Genomic DNA, 24897 nt, shown 5'->3' on the forward strand with positions numbered 1-24897 from the left:
CCATCCGGACCAGCTGCTTTCAAAGGAACCAAGGTTTTGATCTGCTTTGTTACGTCCAAAGCAGAAAAAAGTTCCAGGTCACGAACTAGAGTAAAGGGTGGGAGTTTAAAGGAGTCATTAAGTGGGCCTTCGACAGCAGAATAAAGATTTTGGAAGTGGGAGAACCAAGTCTGGGCGTTGATGGTACACGTCCTCCGGGAGTCGTCAGGACGATTCCTTTTGCCCACCATGTCCCAAAAACCTTTGGCATCTTTCCCACGACTGGCAGCCAGGAGGTCCTGCCAGAAATTAACCTCCCACTCCATCCTTGCATTTTTCTGGCAGAGTGCATAGTGTCTCCTGGCCTCCCTAGTCCTAGACAGTAATTTGGACTTGACTGCCTCGATGAGAAGTGACTTCGCCTCCCTACACTTCTGATTGTACCAGCCCTGGCCCGATCGTGAGCTTGGTTTCCTTCCACTCGGGTGAGCTGGAACTACAAAGAGGTCGCTAATGGCCTGAATTATGACACAGAACCTGGGTGCCACCTCCATCAGCCCTTCCTCTTGGCAATCAAGATTGACTAGGGCTGAGACCAGAAGCTGCCTAATGGCAGAAGTTTTCTCCTCCGAAAGAGCTAGCTTCGCCCACTTTAGCCGTCGACCACAGTTTGTAACCACTGACGGGTCCGGGGCGGGGTTACAAGGCGATCTACTCACAGTGCTATTGAAACACCTTTGGGACAGGGTGAGAGACAGGAGATTGTGGTCACTCTCTACAGAGGGTACAATTACCATGTCCTCCACCAGGCTCCACAGGTGTATGTCAAGGAGAAAATAGTTGATCCGTGACATGTGCCCTGGCCTGTTGTAGGTGTGGGCCCCTGCTTTGTCGGACCTAGTCCTGCCGTTGGCAGCTCTAAGACCAAACTCCATAACTAGTGAGTTGATCTGGAGGGCCACTTCTGTCCACTTTTTAATAGGACTAAGCTCGAGGGGCGGAATCCCCCACCCATTATCATATTCCTCTTGGTCTGTTAGGATTTCCAGGTCCAGGGGCTCGAAAGTGCAGTTCAGGTCACCTGCCAACAAGGTACAAGACCTATGAGGAGATGAGCGGAGATGGGCTTCCAGACAAGCTATTACTGGGGATTCTCTTCCCCCCTTAGTGCCACGGGCGTAGATGTTAAAAATGTTTAAAATGACTCTGCCCTGGGAATTTCTCAGCAAAATATTTAGGAGATCAGGGCAATTTGTGTCCCGCTCCTCCACCCTGCAGTTGAGTTCTGTGGCTACCCAGATTAGTAGGCCACCCGAAGGGCGGCCCCTGCCAGTTGCACTTTGTACTGCCGGCAAAAAGTGGGTGGAATAGCCCGCCTTGTGTAGGGGCACCCGACTCCAGGTTTCCTGGAACAGGCATATGGAGTATTGCTCCACAAGCTCGTTCCAGTCCGGCAGCGCTAGCTTCCTCTCGAGGCCCGCCACATTCCAGCTGAAAACCCTAATCTGGGGGTCCGTTACAGCCGCAATGCTACAATCCTCGACAGGGAGTGATAAGTCCACAGCACCCACACCAGGGGGACTAGCCAGAAGATTATAGGATACCCCAGACTCCCCCTTCTCGTCTACAAGCTCGGCCGTAGCCTGAATTTGCGATGAGGAGGAGGAGCCATTGGTTTTAAGGTAAGGTGTTGGCTCAACAACAGGGCTTGAAGCCACAGCGACCTCCCCGGGAACATTACTGAGTCAGCAACTCCAGGGTCCCCAGTTTGGTATCACTGGAGCTAGGCATAGCCGCTGGGGGAAAACTCCCGGGGTAGAAAGGCCGTGGAAGAGGTAAACTGATGAACATTTTTTCCTGACGTGCCTTCGCATAGCAATTAAGCCTATATTAAAGACAACATAGGCTTCTATTTTTCAGACTTAAACAGCCCGGACCCTGATGAAGACCTTTGTACTAATCAGACACTAAAGGTCGAAACATGTTAATGTAAAGTCTTTTAAGGACGAAAAGGCTTCAACACATAGTCATATCACTGAGAAGAGTGATTATGTCATAAGATAGCAAGACAGACAGTTGATGGACCGAATGCAGAAGAAATCAAGACATTCACCCCGGTCAAGAGATCTGGGTTAAATTCATCATTCTTTTGCTCACCACGCCACACCAGTTTGGACCCAGCGTATGGCTGAGTACAAACTGGGGTGGTGTGGTGAGCGAAAGAATGATGGATTTAACCCAAATCCTTGTGACTGGGCGTGAATGTTTGCATTGTCCAGCATTCCGTCCATCGATTGTTTCTTTTGCATATGTCGGAAGAAAGCAACATCCCTTCTCTGCTTTCCCCTCAGCCTGTTGTTACAAGAATTGTTTATACCAATCAATAAACCTGCAAGATTAGAAACTCTTTTTGCTTGCCAATTGTAAATAAGTAGGATTTTACAATGAAAATCGTGTAGATTGCACACTGAGACTGCAAACTTCAAGAGTACATTGGGCAGTAACTGCAAAGTATGTTACAAATTAATTTCTAGTGATACCAGATGTTGAACAACGTGAACGTTAGATGTTTAAAAAATATGGACCACTCCGCTTAAAAAAACGTATAAACACTTTTTGTAACTTTGTATATAGTTGTAACATGAAGGTACATGTAACTGGAGTGTGCATACAAGCAAAACACTAACTGATTTGTATCAAATAGACAAACTCTTTCACCTCGCACAAATTACTATATAATACACACTACAAAATAATAACATTGTTTGTGTGTGTGTGAGGGGGGGGGGGTCCGCACGTTTGTGTTAGATACAATTGAACATGATGAAATTAGCACTACTTTCCTGTTTATTAAGAAACACTAGAACACGGCAACTTGCTTGTGTATGGAGTTCTCCAACCCCGCAAGTGTGCATTTTGTATTTTATTCTTTGCACGCCTTGCATAACCACGTTGCACTGCCGAGGGTTCTTCAGCTCGTGCAAAAGAGAGTCAACAGTGTTTGGGTCGCGGACAGCTTTCTGCAGCGTGCATCTGTGTATGCATGTGCAGCGCGAGGGGCGTCTACAATGAAACAATAAAACGCGGTTGCAGACGGCTTCCCTCCAACGCTCATCCTTTACACGACCCCGGGCTGTTTGGGCACTTCCGCCAGAGACAAGCTCCCGCTCCTCTCGCTGCTGAGCCCTGCAACCCCACGCGCCCCCTCCGCGAGCGGCTGCACTTGGCTCTCGTGCGCTGGGCGGGCTCTGCAGCCACACCTGCATGCAAAGAGCCCGCGCGTCCCTTTGTTGTGCTCCAGGGACTGGGGGTTGGAGCAGGAGGGAGACCGACAACACGCAGCCTCGCCTGCAGCTCTGGGAGACCAGGTGGCAGCATGACAACAAGCGGCGGCTCGGAAGGGCTGGCGGAGCCTGGGAGGTGAGCACGGGGTCTCCCGGGCGCGGGAAGAGGGGGGCGGATGGATGGCGCGCGGGAGCCTCCTCCCTCCGCAGGATGCTGCCCGGGGCGCTGTCCAGCTCTCCAGCGCGCGGCCGCAGAGGCGCCTTCAGTGATGCGCGCGTGGGTGTCAAGGGCACGGGTGGCCGCGCGCCTTCGCCCTGACCTCCTGAGTACATAATACATGATGGCGAGTAAAATGGCTCTCTGCGTGCACATGGCTTGGACTGAGAGCGGGATAAGGGCGGTGGGGAGTTTCCATGCAAAATTGAAAGTAGATTAGAGACAGACACATGGCGCTGAGGAGACCCGCCATTTCTGTGAGCGTTTTATCAATTTCAGTGGCAGCCTCTGCCTGAGGGCTAGTGCTCTTTGCTAAATATGACAAACGCCCCCTTTCTCCACTTTTCGACCATGGGATATTCAACCCTGAGTGAGCCTAGAGGCTTGATAACATTTTATCTGTACACTAGTGCAGTTAAACACCGATTTCAAGCTTGCTACTGTTTTGTATTCATTACTTAGCCGTCTGGATACAAACTATGCACGTGCATGCTGGTGCTGCTGGTGGCCTTATGTGGGGTGTCGGGTGAGGGCACTAAGGTCTTCCTCTTTTTTTTTTGTTGTTGTTGTTGTTGTAGATTTATAAGATTTATGCAGCACGAACTCGACCCGAACGTATTTACCAGGTACATTACACAAGTACACCTTAATTTTTAGTGGGCACTGGGAGATTGTGAATTGCCCAGAATCACAGGATGCTGAACCGACGCTGAGGCTCAAACCCTGTTCCTCAGCTCCAAAGTCGTCACTCTGGCCATTAGGGTCTTCCTTCACCTGTGAGACCTCCGGTGAGAAACACTGAAATGGACAGCTCTCTGCCTTGAACTCTCCAGGGCCATGTTCTGTCTGGAGTGGGGAGCTAGCTAGCAGTTGGCTAGGGAACATCTGAAAATATGGTAAAAAAAAAGCATCATGCAATCAAGGCGGGGGCTGAGGACAGGTGTGTGATTACACTAATGATGGTTTTCTTATTGGCACAACGGCTCAGATCACAAGCACGGGAGCACCACACATCAAAAGTTGTGAACAAGAAGAACAATTATAAAGTCCATATTCAGTCAAGATGTTCTTCAGTTTTTTCTTTTTATTCCATTCGCAGTAGATAAAAAGTGGAGTCAAACTTATATGAATCTACACACAGTGTAGCCAACGCGTTTCGTCCTAGGACAGGACTTCTTTAGGGCACTAAATGTTGGGTGGGTCAAACACATCCAAAGGCTGATGAGTCCTAGGCTTTCTTGCTTAAGGCTGTTCCCCGTCCAATGATTATATTGTATCCAAAGTTAAGGACGTCTGTATCTAGACCACAATCAATGCTGGCTACACGGCGCATCCCACAGTAAGGATGTCAAGTACCACCATGTTGTGTTGCAGAGAGGTTCAGACACAGATTTTGCAAACGTTAATCTTTAAATTACGCGTTGAGGCCTAAAAGGTACCATATTCACTTCACTTTGTTAGGGATACGTTTGAAAAGCCACAGCCTCCCGCAGTACCTATCACATGTCTGAACAAAGGGAACGTGCCATCATAGATGTCTCATAAATTGATAAGAGAAATGAAAGGGCAACGATCCAACAGTCCTAAAATAAGGCAGCTGTGGGCAGTAGGAATGCTGGGGACGTTACAGCAACGGAGAGCTGGGCAAGATCACGTAGTAATGTGCTGCACAAGAAGGATTTCTAATTGAGGACATGCAATGTATATACATCAATTTATACCTAAATAAGGCAATAGAGTCTATTGCAGAGGTCTTCAAACTGTGCGGTGTGCCCCACCGGGGAACCCTGGCTGTTTTTCCCGGGGGTGGGGGCGCAAATGCCTTTGTAAATACTTGTAAATGAAGATGGCCTGGAAGTGCGACTTTATCGCGTTTCCAGGCTGTCTTTATTTACATACAGCACAGGGCAGTTCTAAAAATCAGATGCTGAGACGGGTCCCTATCGGGCACTCGAATTTTGCCCTCACCCTAGGGAGGGGGGGGGGGAATCTTAACTCTGCAGCTGTACCACCGCCTTTGATGTATCTTCAAAGAGACTTGTTATAGTTCTTTCAGAGTCTTATCATTTCAGCACTGAAGCATTTTCAATGTAATATTTTTCAATGTAATATACACTGAAGGCATAGTTGTTGCTTATTTATCATATGCAACTAAGACCCATTGACAAAGCCAATAGTCCTGGCTTGTTGTAGATGTAATGTTACTTGCTGTATTAAATGTCTGGAAGCAATGACATAAGCAGGAAAATACCAGTCGCCATGTACACTATCCTAAGCACAGATTTTTAGCTTATGTGTTTTTATACGCCACACCCTTAATTTCATAGGCCATGCCCCTTTGAGAGACCCCCTACCCCCCAATTTTTTCATCCCACTTAAAGCCCTGATACCAGGTAAAGTGAATTTAAAAGTATGGCAACTGGGATTCTTGTTGCCATGGTGGCACGGTCAAAGACTTGACTAAAAAGAATAGAAAAATATTTTCTGTATTTCGTTGTTTTTTCACGGTTACCCAGCTGAATATAAAATAATGCACATACCATAAAATAAAAAAAATGCATATTAAACTAACCCTTTGAAACACTTTTTTTTAAATGTTATGTTAATGTGATCACTGCAGGTGCCGGTTTGTGAAACCAGCGAGTCACACAATTAAATCCAGGTTGGCACAGTGCGGAATCGTGACATGTGCTAAGAAGTTCTAGCCTGTAACACAAAGCACTATGAATATGCAAGTCATTATTACAAATTTGCAATATACCCTGTATAACCAAGGCTGCTGGAATTATGTGGCAGGAAGGACAAAATTATGTGGCAGGGTTTATAAATTATGCAGTGAAAAATGCCAAAATACGCAACTTAATGCAGCACTTTTGTGATAGTGTTACTACATTATTTTGTCAGTTTTACATATGATAACGCTGTGTGGGCAAATATTTCAACTCATTAGTGCCCGTGTAACACCCAATTCAGTAATAAGCAACAGAAAGGTGAACGTCAACCTTTACGATGGGCTGTTCATTGTTTGGCACCATGTTTTGTTACCTTTTTAGTAACTTTTGATCGGTTTGAGCTAGAAAAACATTGTTTTTGTTAAAATCTGTAGAATATGCGCCAGATGGTATATTATGTGGCAATTGCAACAAATCTATAAATATGTGAAAAATGCCGCAGCCACAGAATTCCATAGTTCCAGTGGTCCTGAGTATAAGATAAGCTGCCACAAAATGATTCAGTATTTAAGATAAAATAAGTGCTTTCAAATAATACCTTTAAGAAATAGGTAATTACAATGTGCCTAGTGCAAACATTTGTACAAGTATATTAAAAGGAAACTTTCCAAAACAACTTCCTTAGATCACCTCTCAAAAAGAATAGTGACTTCATAAATTAAAGATGTACTCTGTTCCTGGCAGCCTTTACATTTGGTTTAACCAATAGCAAACATTTGCATGTCTTTCAGATTACAAATAAAGCAAAATCAAGGAGATGATGGATGGAGCACTGAAACGTTTTAGACACTCGCCCTCAGTCACAGATCTGGGTTGAATCTATCATCATTCTTTAGCGCACTTCTCCACTCCAGTTCAGACACAGCTATATGCGAATCAGTCTTGACCCTGTACCTCATGGGAACAGTCCAGCCTGAACTGCCAAGCCAGGTCTTCCCTGAAACAGAAACAAGCATCCTGGGAACAGTTTTGGGGTAACACCCCTCATCCGCCAGGCAAGCTTGGATCCAGTGACAAATTAAGAAAGGGACCCACGTCCGGGCATACCCTGCCAACTTAAGGCGAACAAAGCAAACACAAAGAGATGATGAACGGAGCGCTGACACTTTCAGACACACCCCCAATCACAGATCTGGGGTGAATCCATTATCGTTCTTTAGCTCACTTCGCCACCCCAGTTCATACACAGCCATATGCAAATCAGTCTTGACCCTGTGCCTCATGGGAACAGTCCTGCCTGAACAGATTACATATACCCTGGTGGAAGAGGCCTGTTTCTTCTTTAGTCCTCTGTCCATGGATAGCCTCAAGGAGATGGCCCAGAGGAAAATATGCTATGTGTAGGCTAATTCTTTTCTTTACAAATGGACAGACACAGATCTCTCATGAAGATCCTCTGAGGAAGGTGGAGATATGTTTAAATGGCCATCACAACCATCAGTGCAGCAAGTGCATTGACACTAAGCACTGCACCCCAATTTTTGCTGTGTTACTAGCAAAGTGGTGGGTGGGAACCCTTTTTCCTTGTTAGCATTTGGACACAGGTTACCCCCGCTGAGCAGGGGACAGGTCCAAAGCAACAGGAAGCTAGTTGTGGGATTTACTCCCTTTTTTCACACAAAGGGGCGGAGATGCTGCTCTGGGCATCATGTCTACGAGTGATGGGTCATTGGAGAGAGGGGGCAGAGTAGTAGGTATCATTTGTGCCACAGATGCAGTGGCATGGGGGCTCATGGGTGTGAAGCGCAAACGAATCCCCAATTAGTATTATTTTACTATCTTTTCTTGCTTATATTAGGGCCCAGTTCATTATTGTTGTTCCCGTGTTGCTTTTGGCCTTAACGAAATGGCCTAAGAGATGAGAAAATTGAAGCAGGGGAGACAGAGTAACTTTGGCTTGAGAGAATTGACAGAGCGGGAAATTGGGCAAGATAGAGGTACGATGGAGGCCTTGGATTAAATGCCTCATCCTTGAAGGGTTGGGAGCTCCTTAGAATGCTGTGGCCCTCCTGCGCCGCAGGAGCCTGTGTTACTCATCTATATCTTACTAGAGGACAAGGACTGTCTTCAGGGGTCACATTTTATGTACTTTAGCAAAAATGTTTCAGAATTATGTAGATTGCACTGGTGCAGTTGAGACTGGAGTGGCGATAGAAATGCTGATGCAAAATTGTTCCAGAACTGATGCCATCCATGGAATATGGAATCTTTAATGCAAAATTGTACTGGCAACAGTACCGTCTACGTACTGTCACTCCAGCAAAGCCAGAGATTCAGGTTTAGGAAAATGACATATTTTCAAATTCTCTCCAAACATTATTTACTTGCAGTATTAGTGCAAAGTTGGTCCAGCATCAAGATAATCTACATATTCTAGAAAAGGTGGTGCAAAATTGCTCTGTCATCGGTGCACTCTGTATTCTTTGATACCAGAAGAGCATTTCACCAGCTCTGCTCTTATGTAAGTAGAGTATTTTCCAATGCAGAACTGCACTCATAGGCAGAGCTCAATCGTGTCAAAATAAGTGAAGCAACACCAGTCATCGGCCAGTAATATAAATCGAAAGCAACAGAGGCGTCTGGGGGTTGGAACTGTATTTGATGGATTGCGTCGGCGAATGGGAGGCTGCCAGTTGAGGCCCTGAGGCATCCTTTTCACGTTCCCTCCTTTTGTGAGATGTTTGTCTGGAGCCCATCATACTCAAGGAAGGAGTGCAGCTGCTGCTGTGAAAAGTATTGCACAACAAGTACAGAGCGTACCCTAAGGAATGAGCGTGGTTGTAAATGTTTCTGTTTACTGATCCCGTACGCTTAGTAATTTTCGACCTAGGTTTTGTGGTGGTAGAACCGATAGAGGCAGCTTACAAAATGAATCAGCCATGCATGCATGCGACGCCCTGCAGCAAATTCAACAAGATTAAGTGCAACAAAGAGTGACAGGTAAATGGTAGCAGCACGCTACACAAGTGTCAAGTTTCAATAGTAATAGTAACACTTATCTGTAATGGCGTAGGGCACCAAAACCTATAGTCACCAACATGGTGAATGCAGCTTGGAGTAAATAATTGAAAACTGTTGTGTGCTGTGGAGACACTGGTTGAGGCGTGCAATCCTAAGATATGATGGATGCTGTCACTCACAATATGGCAACATTAATTGTAGAAGATACTAAGATTCGACAAAACATCTTTCAGCTTACTTAAGTGGATCAGTGTGAAAGGCTAATAGAGATTGGTAATCACCAAAGCAATCTGTCTGCGTCATGCCCTGAAGGAATCTTTATCAATACGATTGTGGTATGATGTCAACAAATCTCAAAACCAAAGAAACCTTGTAAACAACCCAGCCAATAAATGTCTTTATTGGACCTTATACAAAATGTTTGGTTCGTATGGCCATGACAAAAATAGATGACCTGAATCGCTGTACTTTGAAGGGATGGATATTCTGGTTTTGGAAAGTGCCGCACCATGGCTGAAATACCTGGGTACCCTCATTGACGGATTGTGTGAGGTGTAGAAACAACTGAAGGCAGTGGAAGCCATTAGGTATGCATGTACATGACTGCAAAGTGTTTGCTAATTTTATGGAATATGATTCACTTCACTAGAAACAATTAGAATGCAAAGTATGCTAACATTGAAAAGATGCATCATGTTATTTTCTTGAAACCTTGCTGAAAAAGTATCATATTTTGTTGGTTTTACAACTTTCTTTCAAAAAGTTGCTAAAGGGAGGAGAGGCGAGTCCCGTAGGGGGTACATTAACCTTTGCATATTACTTACATTACTTTATATTTACAAGCGTTTAGGCTAATTGGGAACGAATTTGATGATCCAAATTTCTCCTAATTTTGGAGGAGCCCCCAAAGTACTATTCATTAATATTTGTTCGCATCAATCGTGTTTAGGTTTCAGTCACGCTCTTTTCCAGCTTTCTGAAGATGCAGTGTCATAAAATAAGAATGGCATACTTCCCTGGGGGATATGATAATACATTTAGCAGCGTGTAATGTATGGCTGAGCCGCTAACAGACTAGAGTAAAACAAAGTTAGATTTCAGGATATCTCACAATGAATATGTCTGAGAAAAATTATTTACATGTAGCGAGTGCTTGCCAAGATTATTTTTTTTGCATATCTGTGAGTCATTCTGAAAATCTTGGCATAGTTTTACTATTTGGTGTGCTGACAAGTTCAGCCTTGCTATAATGTTAAACTTTTCTCTCTTTTGAAATTGAGGGGCTGGAGCAGGATAATATTCCCCAAACTGTACTTCATAAGATCTACGTTCCGCGATCACAGAGGCCGAAATCTGAGGGCCTTCCCGAGGGGACATATTTCAAATTTTCTCTTAAGCAACCTTCAATTTGCTCTGGTCTGACTAGTACAAAGTTGAAATTGACAACATTCCTTTATTTTTTACAGGGAACCTCATACAAGAAAATATCAATTGTGTATCAATTCAAGCAAAAAATTGAGAAATTCAGTTTCTGTCACTTGAATGTCATTCACGATTTTCATGGAAATAGCGAAACAATCTTAACTTTAAAACCACATAACACACTATCTTTGAATAAAACATCAGCACAGAGGACCTGTAATAAGGCAAAGTCATTCATTGAGAAGTGTAGCTACAAATATTTCAAATATGATGGAGACTTTCTAAAAGCCACTAGTTAAAGCTTACTTGAATGATGTGACAGATATCTTTTGGTACTTCAATATGAGAACTTAAGCTTTATAGAGAACTAGAAAAAGTGACTGTATGTTGGTGGCAGCTTTAGAGGTGAGATGACTCGAGCTATTGAATGTCTTGCACTTGTAGTTTGGCTTTAGTTTAACTTTCTGTCCATTTTGCAAAAAAAAAAGAATTTCGGTGTTTGGTAGCAGGCAGACCACCTAAACTGAGCACATTATAATAATCCAAAAGTGAAGTGGTGGGAATTTGGCCCAAAGCTCGCTGTGCATCGAATGACATATTTCACACTTTTGCTCTAAAACTTGCCATTAGAAAAGAGCACGAAAGAAATGAAAATTGGAAAAAAACAATTTACTTTAAAATGATTCAGGAATTGGAAATTATGTATTCTTTTATTTGCTACAAGGATGAATCATAAATTGAAAAATAATACATTTGGTACAGAAATGAATTTTGAGATGTAATTTTTATTGGGACTATTTTCTGTAAATCAACATTTATTGCATGTTTTTAACTAGCCGAATAAAGTTTATGAACTGAACCGAATCATAAGTTGGAAAATCACAATTTGCTACAGGATTAAAGAACTGACATAAAAACATAGTGATTCACAATTAAAATTTCAAACCAGTACGTAAAGTCCATTAATTCTCTCCATGGCATGTCTCCAATATTCTTTAGGCTTATTTGCAATTTGCAACTCCTATGGAAAAAAAGAATAAATAATCACCCTAGTTATTCTTAAGCATAGTTCAGACAACCCCTTTGTGATTTAGAATGTAAATTGACTTTAGACAATCCACATGAAGGTATTAGTGGAATTCAAACTTGCATAGCTGTGGCCAGGAACTTAAATATTGAACAGAATATTAAGTATAGAGGCACCTTTAGGGCCCTGTGGGATAAGAGTGATGGTTTGGACATGAAAAATAGGTGTGTGGAAATTTGGTGATGGCCCACAAGAGATGTCAGTCAGACCAGGCCATCTGGGGAGAAGGCTGAGGGTTTAAAAAGAGTGAGGTAGATAAAAGTGGCAAACACCGCTGATATATTTAACAAGGTCAATGGATGATACAGTCCTCATTGATTACCATCCGGTGGTTATTAACCAGCCTAACAGTAATTAAACAGTCCATTTCTAAGGGTGGAGATTACCTTGATGTAGGCATAATGATGAGTTTTGTTCCACAAATGTCTCAATCTTCTAAATGAGTTCTCTTTCCTGCAGCTTGACGGGGTGACTAAATTTGGACTTTAGCAGGACATTGATGGTTCTGACGGGTGTAACAATGGCTTCTTAGGATGAGTAATATTATTGTTTATAGACTGATTATTTTCAAACAGACTGAGCGATAGGTGAGAGATTGATTGATCCATGACAAAAGACAGGGGCAGATGAAGCCAGCCAATTAATTTGATAATGAAGTAAATATGGATCTCTTATGGATCTAAAACAGCTTCCCAAAATATTTGTTCAGTCCTGAGATGGTGTATTGGTAGATGTTCTGTGACTTAAAACTCTATATGGACATGTGATTGACGACTTCCCTCTATATCTAATTGAATAGTAGTACAATTCATAGAGGAAAACAGTGCAGGATTCTCACAGAGAGAGGCATATGGAGCAACTGTTGGTGAGTGATATTACCTCACCGAGTTTAAAGAGAAGTTGAAAAAGTTTTCACTGTAAGTTTGGAGTGTTTAAGGTCCTGTCAGAAAAGAGGATTTATTTGTCTATAAAAAATGTGATCTTTATTTTTACGCAGCCTAATTTAAGGCAAACCAATACCTTAAAGCAGAAGTCGAACACTATGTGTGCTTGAGTTTTGCGATAGCCTCAAACGTGGCTTCTCCATCTGCAAGGATGTAGTCACCCTTCAGGCAGATTGCTCCTAGTTGGTCAGGGATGTGACCTTGTTCCTGTCACATATCTCGTCCTTGAGCACATTTGTAGCAACACTTTTACCATACAACTCATAGACTAGGATGTAAGCATGTTCATGTTAGAGAGCTCTTCCTTGTAGCTGTGTTTTTAGCACCCAAGTCATTCTTGGGTAAGTCATGCTCCTAATACATAACTTCCCCACGGTGTGGGAAGAGGCCATTGTTGCACGATTTAGGGCATGCTGTTACAGGGGTGTAATGTGCCTCCAGTGTACACTTCTTCATTGGCACGTAGGTTTCCATGCTTCTAGCACGTAGTCCTTCCTGAGGCAGGGCTGGAGCTGTCCAATGAGGGAGGTCAATAAAGGCCATAGAGGGGCGAATTCAGGAAGATCTTGGGCTATAGATAAAGGAGTTCCAATTAGAATAATTGTAAGTATATTTATCTTTATAAAAAAAACAACATTTTTATTGACATTTATTTATTAGCGCATACAACACATTTTCAATGCATGTGATATTGTCTTACAAGCAAGATCGCGTTGTAAGTATATTTATCTTATGTGGAATGCCGAAAAGTAGTCCACTCATTCGGGCCTCCCTGGACCTCCGCTGAACCTCTTGATTCTCACAAATAGCTCCTTCACCATCATGAATTTAATAAGCACCTAGAACATAGCGCTTCCTCTGGGTTTCCAAGCCACTCCCATGGAACACCTCCTTGATCAAGGATGTAATTGGTCTTCTAGTGCATAGTGTCACATTAGGAATGGTTGTCCACCCTACTGGCGCTTAGGCTCTTCCGTAGGAGGAAATGTAACTATGCAGCATGAGCGCTGCCCTTTGTGGGAAGATACACTGAACCTATAAGGGATTTAATACGTTGATATTTTTTTTTGTCTCTCAATTCTCTATCACATTTTCAAAAATTATACAAAAAACAGCATTGACATGGCCTTTTCATATGAATATGAATTACATTGTGTAATATTGGGTCCGTACAGCATGTGTTAAACAGGCTTATAGTATATTCTTGCAATGTAAGCACAAATTCATTCGTTTTTTGCATTTAAAATCTGCATCTTACACCCTTCCCCCCATTTTGTAAGATCTAAAAATTATCCAAGTCCCAGGAAGCATCAAGGGAGTGACTTTGATAAGTTGGCAAGACTTCTTTCTACATTTTCTTTTATCCGAAATAAAAACAGAGTTGATTGCTTTCAATTAAGGCTTGTGGGTGCCTGCCCATTGCTTGTCATGCTTTCAGTTTTTTTAAAGCGTCAACCATCAGATGTAATATGAAACAGTGCAGTTTAAAGACAGCAGATGACAAATAGATGCTAAGCAGGCACAATGTGCTTATATTTCAAGTAACTGTTGAATAATATTTGATTATGTACCTGTAAAACCACTTCTTCGAAAACGGTATCCTGGAAGGGGTAGGGGCCTTTTTCACGTTAACGTTTGGTGTCCTCTGTAAATCAAAAACACGTTTTTAGTTTGAGCTTTAGCAAGTGCTGTTTTGTGGTTTGCTGAACACTAACCACTAAGAGAAGTTGTCAGACGCCTACAGAATGAGTGCAGTAGCCCCAGGGAGGAATGTGGCTCACTATTAATATTATGTACCATAATACCCTTAGGGTGCCCCCTTAGTTCAATATTTGCCTTCACTAGTGTTTTTGTCTGTAAACAAGCCGAGCAATTGCCATATTTGCGTGCAAATACACATACATGGAATTTTAACACGCCTCAGGGGTCTGAGGCGTGTTCCTTCCACTAGATATTATGTGGAATTTTTTTTGAAATATTACCAATTAATTGAATAGGTCAGTGGGTGACAGACGATTTCCTTGGTGTCCTTGACAGGTTTCAACTTGTTATGGTCAGTGGGATTTTTTTTAACGTTAAGAATAGTTTAGGCTACACATTCATTGAATTGCTCTTCATTATAATGATTGCAATAAGGTGTATTTTTAGTAGAATTTATTCATGTAAGTTAACATTTATTAAATCCTGGCTGCCTATCTCCTCGCTAGGTTAAGGGAGAGCACCTGCAATCCCCAGCTTCACAGCTCCCGCCCTTAAGTGTAGATGAAGTAGAGGAGAAAAACACCTCAGTGCTTTAGGATAGCAGCTGGGATGTGTGGGTTAGCTTTGTGGCAGGTGCCCTAACTGGTGGAAGACAGCTTTTTCATTTATTAGATTTCTAAGGCCGTCATTATAAGTTAACTATAATCTGCACTAGGCTCGGTAACAGCAGCTGTGGTGGTCGAAACACGTTGTCGTTTGTTTTTGCCACATCAAATAAGTAAATAATTTGGGACGCAATCCTTATGAGTGCCACGTTGAGTGATGAGTATTCTTGTTTTTGAATATATCTGTCTATATAAATGTAGCTATATATCCCCTGAATGAATGTGGTAACAGGTTGTAACTTGTCCAGCGAGAATGACCAAATATGTCTAGTGGTAGGCATGTGATGGAAAGTCAATCTTAACCACCAAGTAACAAAACTCATCTTCATTCTCAAGTTCTTCAAAGACAGACAAGAAGCATCTTTTAGGCCTTTACTCACTGATAGTTTCCTCATTAAGGCACATTTGTGGTCGCTTGAACTGTTTAGGGATCATATTGTTCCACGAGATATTAGATCTAGTTCAGCAGGTGCACCGGAGACATATAGATTGAACATTTGGGCTCCTGAAATGCGTAATATGGCTGCATAGCACAGGTGGGGCAGTATAACACACATCTGTCAACGAACTGTGACCACTTTGTGGAACATATTCTAAATTCACAATTGCCCAATGACGAGGGGGAGCATCTCTTTCTTTAGAGCTCCATGCCCTAGAAGGTAATGCTACTTTGTTGTGGGAGGTAAATATTTTGTATTTGTATTTGTACGTTGGATTTATATCGCGCCAATCACCTACAGGTCTCTAGGCGCGTGGAAATAGATGGAATTTATACCGATGGAATTTGTACCATAACTACATACAACACAAAGGAATAATACAACAGCCTATACTGCACCCCAAGCCTTCCCAAACAACCATGTCTTTAAAGACTTTCTGAACCTTAGGAGGTTTACCTCTCTACGCAGCGCCTCTGGCAGCTTATTCCATAACTGAGGGACCAACACAGAGAAGGCTCTCCCTCCCTTAGTCACCAATCTGTACCACGGGCAGATCAGCGGCTGAGAAACAGAGGATCTAAGTGTTCTTTTTGGGTTGTAGATGTCCAAACGTTCTTTAATATAGGCCGGTGCGTGGCCGTAAATTACTTTATGAGCCGCGCATAGACTCTTGAACTCTACCCTCTCTTTTGATATGACTCGCAAATACCACTTGGGTATTTTAAGGTCCTAATAAAGCTTTACCTCTAGTTTTCTAACTGAAACTTCTGTTCCAAAGAGCTTGTCAGCTGGCTTAAACATGTCCAAAATCTGGTCGGTAATTTGTTGGGTTTGACTGTGAGCCTTTCTAAATTAATGAAACCAGAATTTCTCATTTCAGTGGGTGGAAACTTAATTTGTCACTGACACAATTTCATTTAAGATGTTTTAAACTGGCTGCACAGCTCATGATCACACTTTAAGCACTAGGTTGGAAAGATGATCTGTGCTTGGATGACTTTTCTAAATCTGATTTTTTCTGCAAGTTATCCAGACCAGAAGTCTTGGTTAGGTAACATCAGTGCTTAATTAGAGCCGATGGCTCCTGGTGGGGCCCACCAGCACTTATTTTTCCTTACTAGACATTCCCTGAGAGCAATAGAGGGGAAAACACACATTGGACAAATCACAACCTAACACCTGTCAATCTGTTGGATCAGAATATTGTTTTTTAAAACAGATATGCTGCAAACATAAGAATTTATAAGAGAGTAAAGACACGGTTTAATCAGTTCAGTTCAGCTTTATTAGATTTTTGTTTAAAATCATAAAAGCATACATTTAAAAACACTCATGACAAAAGTTACATACAAAAGGACAGAATGGCAAGAAGATAAAACATTGGTATATGCAGCATGAATTAGTTCCTTTGTTTCATAGTAGAGTTCATGATTTTCCATACCCATGACCAATGTACATTGTTAAGGGGTGATTAAAGGCGGAAAAACCATGGCCACAGAGTGCACTTGTATTTCTGCCCTTCAAGTGTGCTGACTCTGCCCTTGGTTTTGGATGAGCAGTATATACAATGCTTGGGTAAAAGTCACGTAGATCCCAGACGGATATTGGGCCAACACCTTCACGGGGGTACAAAGTTCGCAGGTAGGGAACGACTGAGCAGCTTCTAAATTTTATTAAGACAAGATCACCGTCAATATCTTTTTTTAGGGGGCCTAACCAGCCCACCCTTCTAACAGACATGATGGTACCGTCCAAACCTAGGGGCAGGGGCCTGTTTTTAGTTAACCAGTGCGTTGCTTTGTTAAGTAAGTCTTGTTCCCGCTCAGTTTTTCCACGATTGAGTGCTGGGACTTCCGCAAGAACACAAACAAAGGGTACAGCCTCCGGGGGTAGCTGTATGTGTGTTGTATTGCTAGGCTCTACTCTTGTAGCGATATATTTTAAGGGGCTGGATTTGGGATTAACTTTAGGGGCATTAGGGGGTGGAAGGGTAGGGACTGGGAGGTGAGTTTGATTGTTACTGCTTGGACCAGGTGGGTTGGGACAGATTGTTGTTACAGACTTTTCAGTACGAATTTGATTGGCCTTTATACATTTCTCCATTCCCAACAACCTATCCTGTAGGGTGGACATTTTGACAATCAGGGGGGAAATGAGTGAGCTAACCAATTGTTCGATGTGGGATAAAAGGTCTGAATTGAGGGATGTTACCAATTGGTCTATTTTTTCTTCCAGTTGTGTAAAGGGGTTAGTAGAAGTGAGTGGGGAACTAAAACACAGTTTTTGTTGTTTTGATTTATTCCCTGTGGGCTTGACCCCGTCCCACTTCCTTTTATTAACTGAGCCGAGGACCGACGATGCCCATACTTCCAGCGCCAGGAGGCGCATAAGAGGGAGAACTGCCCCTGTGGAGCGGGGGGTTAACTGCAAGAAAGGGGGGTTGCTGTTCTTTGCCCGAGAGACGCTGCATTTTGTTTCCTTGCTCGCCAGTCCTGCCTGTCTGCTCGTCTCCCTCCCGCTTCCGCACCACCACGCCTGAGCGGCCGCCAAGCGGAGGGGGACCAGGGACACAGACCACAAGTCCCAGCCTGCACAGCGGCGGAAGCCGACGACGCCCATACTTCCAGGGCCAGGAGGCGCATAAGAGGGAGAACTGCCCCCGCGTCGCGGGATCGCGCGCGGGTCTGCGCTGGGCTAAGCCCAGGCAAAGGGCGGGCCCTCTGTGGCCCTCAGAGGACGGAGGAGGACGGGACGGGGCCATCCCCCTTGACTCCATCACACTGCCAAGGTAAAAACTTTATCTCCCTGACATTTCGCCTAAGGATTGCCGACAGGATTTAAATCTAATATTAACCTCACAATTTCTTGCGGTCGTGTTACAGCTTAACATTGTACATCCCACAATGACTCACAAGGGAGGGACCAATAAATCCATCTCCCGGAGAGGTTTGCACTCAGGGTCACAGGTTCTTTGTAGGCCATCTCCGTCCACCGCCCTAACGAATGAACCTGGCAAGACCAGCATATCCACCAACCAACCGTCCGATCCAACGAATGGTATAGCGCCACAACTCTCGCTGTTGGACGAGTTAAACTCCCTTTGTAAAACAAGGTATGCCACTGTGGAACCCAGAAATGTAACTAAAAGTCCCTCCCCTTGCCCCGCTAAAAGAACCAGTTTGTCAACTCCAATCGCTAACCCTCTGGTACATCTTCCCCAATTCCTTGTTAACACACCAAACACAGTTTTTCCCCAGTCCGCTGCACGGTTTAATCAATTTTGTAACTTTCTATTAAGTTATATTGATCTTGGATCAATCGATCATCATTAATATCTGTACATATGCTTAGTTTTATGGATTCAATTGGTGCTGTACAAAATGTTTTATGTGTGTATGCAAATGTTTTTTATGATCTTGGTGATCGAAATAAAGATTATGAACTGAACTGAAAACACACAAACACACATACTGGAAAGAAGAAGGAAGAGCAGATGGAAAAACCATCAACAAGGAAGAAAGCAGGAGTGCAAAAGAGTGAGATAAAGATGCAGGGAGCGTCTGGCAGTGGAGGTGGAATCTCGACTATGCCGCCTTGGTATGGGGTGCGGGGACATTTAATAGCATTGTCGGCTGTCTTTTGAGCAGTTCATTGGGCACCATTACTCGCTATGTCACAAACTAAGCTCTGGGATACACCCTAGTACCCTGATATTCTCCCTCACTGTCCTTTTCACAAAGGGTTCAAAATAAGCTTGCAGCTTCTTTTCTAAAACTCCAATTCTTTCGCTATTATTGGTCTCTTCAGTTTATCTGGGACTGTTTTCTAGAAAGCAGCGTTTCCCCATTCTGTAATCATTTTTACCTTCATTCTCTACACTTTCTGTGTATCATTTCTTTCCTCAGATTTAACTCACTTTCCATAAAATTGATTTAATGAAATTATACTAAAAGCTTAATTAAGAGTACGGCGATCCACAGGACCTCCGTACTTATGGTGGTGGTCCAACCACCGCCACACTGCAGGTCTGCTCAGAGTATTCAGAGTGTGATGGTCGGACCGCCACAAGACTGCTGCCTCCGTCGGGATCAAGGATCTGCAACCGGCATGAATATGCTGCCAGTGTCGGCACTGCAAGCGTATTACGCCAAGCATATTCACACCGTGCAGGAATGTGTTGCAGGTGCTGTCATAATGGAGAGCTTCATGTTAGGCTCTCCTTTGAGCCTGACAACCCATCGCTGTAAGACCACCCTAGCATTTCCCGCCCGACCTGGATTACACTTGTTGAGCCGACACAAAGGCTCCAAAGTCAGCAGCTCTGGCTATTAGGCAGTTCAGCAGTAAGGCGGGAGTAGTACGTCACAGAAATATCTATGTGAGTTGGTTCCTTTGTATCGCTGCACTGCAGGCTGTCTCTATTTGCGTACAGTTCTTTTTGCAGTGGAAGAGCGTACCCTAGATGCATTAAATTTCACTGTGAAACTTCTAAGACACCATTTCTTTTCAGGGTTTGCCAACGATCTTGTGACACACTGATTCAGGCCTGGTAAGGGATGTCTCTGGTTTCACGTAGGTAATTTGATGATTGCCAACATCAAGGCTATATGGAAATCTGACTTCTTTAAAAACATGGGATCTACAGAGCTAGAAAATGACTTCTTTTTACGTTTGTGTGTGCCATTTGCAATACAAAGCATAAAGACATGGAGATGACAGTAATTGTACCCGATGGAAATATGAGACAACTGGAGATGAACCACACCTTCTGTCACCTACTTTAAAGAATGCAGCATTGGCCGGCGTCCTGGCTGCATCAGAGACTCGTACTTTGTTTTAAAATATAGCAAATCACCGTAATGAAATTGGATAGATCAGCTTTTTTTTAAGTTGCAAAGCAATTTTGCTGCTTCCCACCATTGGTCATGCTCTTTAAAACCAATAAAATGCAATTCTTACTTTACTTTTACTTTAATCAACTTTATTTGGCTGATTATAAAACCATAAAAGTATGCAGACATAACAAGTACATAAGATATAAGATGGTAATAATTACATCCAGATTTAATGAACATAAAAATGATGTTGCCCACAGTAAAATCCAGATAAAACCCTGTAACATAATTAAATAAAGCACCTAGTGCCTCACAGTCGTGAAACAGTACATAGGAATCAGCTTGCAACAGTACGTAAATTAAATAAAGTGCCTTGCGATCAAACAGTAGCACATAGAAATCAGCTTACACCAGTGCAAGTTTCCTCATCTGAGAGTTGTTGAAGGAAGAGGTAAGCTGGGACACAGTGTCTTAAATTTATTGATCTCAGAAATGGGACCAAAAAACATTTGGTGTATAATTCATAAAATTTACAAAAGAAAAGAAAATGGACCATTGATTGATTAGCTTCATTGTTACACAGGCATACAATTGCATCTAGATTCGACGATGCAATTCATAAGTTTAGTTGTTTATCACTTTATATCCTTTTTGTTCAAATTGCTTAATCAATAATAGACAGTGGTTGTGGGTAAACTTTGAACTAGTGGTGGTAAATGCATAAAAGCGGACTTTTTAAAGTTACATTGAATTAGTACAGCACAATTTTCAGTCTAGTGCCCCCTGCCTCTGATCTTGACAATCAGTAGTACATGGTGTGCATACATACAAATGATACATATTCTATTAATTCATAGCCTGTCTAGCATCTCCCCATAGCCTTTGGAGGGGTTTGCCCTTAAATGAACATTTTGACAAATTGGTTCTGTTTCCATGGGAAGTTGGTTAAAATCGGATAGGTTTATTTTCATTTCAAATTATCTTTGAATACAATGCAACATCCTTTGATTTTTTAAATGTGTGAAGTGTCTCGTATTGTCTGACCTTTTTGATTTTTTCGTTTTTTTCATCCTGCCCACAGTATTGTAAATGTTCACACAAAATGTAATGGAGGTCCTCTGGCAAGGAGCAGGATGGGCAAATGAAATATCACACAGGTCTCACAATGTCACAACCATATACTTTCTATATGGTCAGACCCTTGATTTACCTCTCAGGATCCAGACATAGATTCAGGTATCAGACATATTTCATTATGCGTCACTGATCTTGCATGTTCAAGCCTTAGATAGTAATTAGATGTGATGGTAACAATGTTATCCATACTAATATTATAAAGAGAGAGCCCAAACCTTTGAGGCGGATAATCTCAGTAACCACAGCACCAATCACAACACCCAATACAGCGTTGGAAAGGGCAGTTGCAGCAGAAGGACATAGGCTATGCAGACGGCCACCATATTATTATTATTTTTTTTGCAGAGTTTTATATAGCGCGAACTTGACCCGAACTGAATCAGGTATCAGAGCGCTTTACATAGCACCAGTTACGTTACATGAGGACACACATTCATTTTTGTTAGGCACGGGGAGATTAAGTGATTTGCCCAGAATCACAGGATGTTTCGTGTCGTTACTAAGACTCGAACTCAGATCCCCAGGTTCGAGGTCGAGCGCCTTAGCCGTTAGGCCAACTCCTCTATACATTTAAAAGGAAAAAGAACCGTGCCAGCAAAGTAGTCCCTTGTGGGCGTGTCTGCGTTGTGCTGTGGGCGTGGGCTAGGTGCGTGACTAACGCTGGGGGCGTGTGGTACGGCCATCACATCGTGGACTGTGGGCGTGTGCTGGGGGCGTGACAAACGCCGGGGCGTGTGTCAGCCCTTCATGCCATGTGAGTCGTACATACAAGCGCCAATTACGTTGCTGCGCAGCATCAAGGGGCACGCTGGGGGCGTGAGAAACGCTGGGGGCGTGTGTCCGGCCTTCATGCCATGTGAACGCAATTGCGCCGCATCAAGGGGCACGCTGGGGGCGTGAGAAACGCTGGGTGCGTGTGCTACGTTCCGCTCTTCATGCCATGTGGGTCGTACATTAATCAGAAGATCGTCTGCTGTGGCCGTGAGCTGGGGGCGTGACTAACGCGTTCACCTGGAGGCCTGGTAAGTAACGCTACTGCAGCCTCTCCTGCGCGCTGTTACTGAACTCTCATTCAACGAAATTACACGCGCCTGCTACCATCAACCAGGTCTCTAGCCGGGCTCAGGCGGCGGATCAGTACACTAATTACACGCGCCTGATAACATCAACCAGGGCTGCAGCTGGGCTTCAAGCGGGGGACCACGCGCCTGCTAACATCAAACAGGCCTGCATCTGGGCCTCAAGCGGGGGAACACGCAAATGAGCGTGTCTGTGGGGACAATTACTGCAGCCTCTCCTACTTGCTTTCACTCAACTCTCTCATTAAACGGATTTACCCGCGGCTGATAACTCTCTCATTCAACGACATTACACGTGCCTGCTAACATCAACCAGGGCTGTAGCCGGGCTCAGGCGGCGGATCACTACACCTATTACACGCGCCTGCTAACATCAACTAGATCTGCAGCTGGGCCTTCTCCGTCCCTGTTCTAATGAAACAAAAAATTTTGTCTACCGCGAGATTTTAAAATAAATTGCCCTTGCGAAATACACACATTAAACACATTCTATTTCATACCCGGACAATGTCGGGACGGGCTGCTAGTAAAAGCTATAAATATAGATCCTCATATGTTGCGGCAAGACCTGAAAGACTCGCCATACCCACAAATTAATGCAAAGTAATGCCATTTGGTGACAAGAAAATGATGCCAAAACATAAGCAAAGTCTGTCCTTAGATCAAAACAAATTTGACAATCAAAACAAATTAGCACTTGAGTACCAGGTTTGAAGTGTTTTTGAAATGCATTAGTATTGACACACAAATCTTCATTCTGCATATATATCAGGTTGACATTTTCAACAAACATCAGTTAGCCTTTACCTGAAGGAGGGCTTATTTTGGCTTTAAAATCCAGCTTTTCATGTTCATCATTTGTGATGTTAAATAGAGTGAGAGAGAGACACGCACACACAATCGTAGGCACCCACATGCGAACACGCCACACATACACTCTTGTTCTCAGTAACCTCATGGTATCATCTGGTGAGGCAATCCGCCTTCCAGGAAGGGCTCCTATTAGAATGCATGACAGACATTTCTAAATCTGAGAAATAAACTCAACTAAGCTGTTAGTCAGTTATTTTTCTCCTATATGTGTTCTATACGGAAAGTAATAGTTGCTGCTACTTTTTCCCAGCATTGGCATAGCGAGTATGGCAGAATATAATGTGATAAAGAACATTTGTGCATACAGTGCATGCAAACATAATTTGTTAATGCCTATGTTAACGTTTGTTAGTAGCTGAATTCAGACCTATTGGCTTTGCCAAAGCTTGTTTTTCATTTTGGTTCTCCGAAATACTAAAGTCTGCTTTGGACTGTGGTCTGCTACACCCTGCTCTCTGTCCTCCTTTTGGCATGTCCCACTTTCTGACTATCTAAATAGTTGTTTCTTTTATCTATTGCACAGTTTTGTTTGTTGATTGTTATGGGACTCCTCTTCCTCACAGTGCTACAGTATGTTCTACAGTACAACATCTTGGTGGGAACTGTGCTTTACTAGAAAATGAGAAATATTATGTAAAAAAGAAGAGTTCTTGCGATAGTATTATCACTCAGTTGTTTTTAAACTAATAGGATATTTAGACTGTGAATGGTTGCGTGGACTATATGCCTTTAGTGTATTGTGCATCAATGGGGACACGATTTTTTCCATGTATGTAGCTTTTTGAAAGTATATCATGCAGGTAATAAATTCTGTCTGGTGCTCGATCTTGACAGTGTATTATAAAATGCCCCAAAGACTAGCAGCTCTTATCAAGAGGTAGATGGTGTATTACGTTCAACAGTCAAGTGTGTGGTTGAGTTGCTGTATAGAATGGAGACAGATAGTTGCTGTGATAAATTATCTGAGCCCCTCATTTGGATACAAGCTACCTTATCGGTGGCAATGTACATTGGCCTGTTTAGATGCCTGTAAAATCTATTATTTGGAATTACTTAATCAACCTTTAAAATACCTGATAGGACTTTCTTATAGCCTTAGAGCCCACCATAGCGGGTTTTACCGGCCATTAAAGGCCCACTACAGTGTTAAAGGCCTGAGCTGAAGTCAAGATGGCTCTAAAGCTATTAGAACAGTCTGCCCCTAGAGGGCAGAATGATCTAATTTGTAAAACAAAGGCCTCACGATGATCGACTCCCCTATGGCTCCATTAGACCTTTTGTTCACAGCATCAGCTGTGAACAAACATTGGAATGTTAGAGCTCCATTCTACAAGCCATTCGGAGCCCCCAACATTCCAATGTTTTAATGTACCTTAAAATCTAAGCGTGACCATGTATACTTAGAATGATTAGTCATTTTAAGATGGACATAGTTTTTACAAATATGTGCGGTGTGTAGGACAATCTTTTCATCAATGATGCTCTTACATATGTTGTATGGTCAGTAAATAGTCCTACAAATAAAATGCAATTTCCCTCAG

At 43.0% G+C, this 24897-nt stretch overlaps 1 protein-coding gene across 2 annotated transcripts in view; it reads left to right on the forward strand.

Moving 5' to 3' along the window:
* The first annotated feature begins 3122 nt into the window (after window positions 1–3122).
* LOC144792068 (uncharacterized) overlaps window positions 3123–24897 on the forward strand; it is a 211900-nt gene continuing 190125 nt past the window's right edge. The window contains exon 1 of one of the 2 annotated variants that reach the window (XM_078666915.1): window positions 3123–3399. In XM_078666915.1, the coding sequence (XP_078523041.1) occupies window positions 3356–3399 (44 nt within the window). In that variant the 5' untranslated portion in view covers window positions 3123–3355. The remainder of the gene's footprint in view (window positions 3400–24897) is intronic. The other variant, XM_078666916.1, reaches the window with a different exon arrangement.

Source organism: Lissotriton helveticus, chromosome 11 (genome assembly GCF_964261635.1).
Source record: "Lissotriton helveticus chromosome 11, aLisHel1.1, whole genome shotgun sequence".
Lineage (NCBI taxonomy): Eukaryota > Metazoa > Chordata > Amphibia > Caudata > Salamandridae > Lissotriton > Lissotriton helveticus.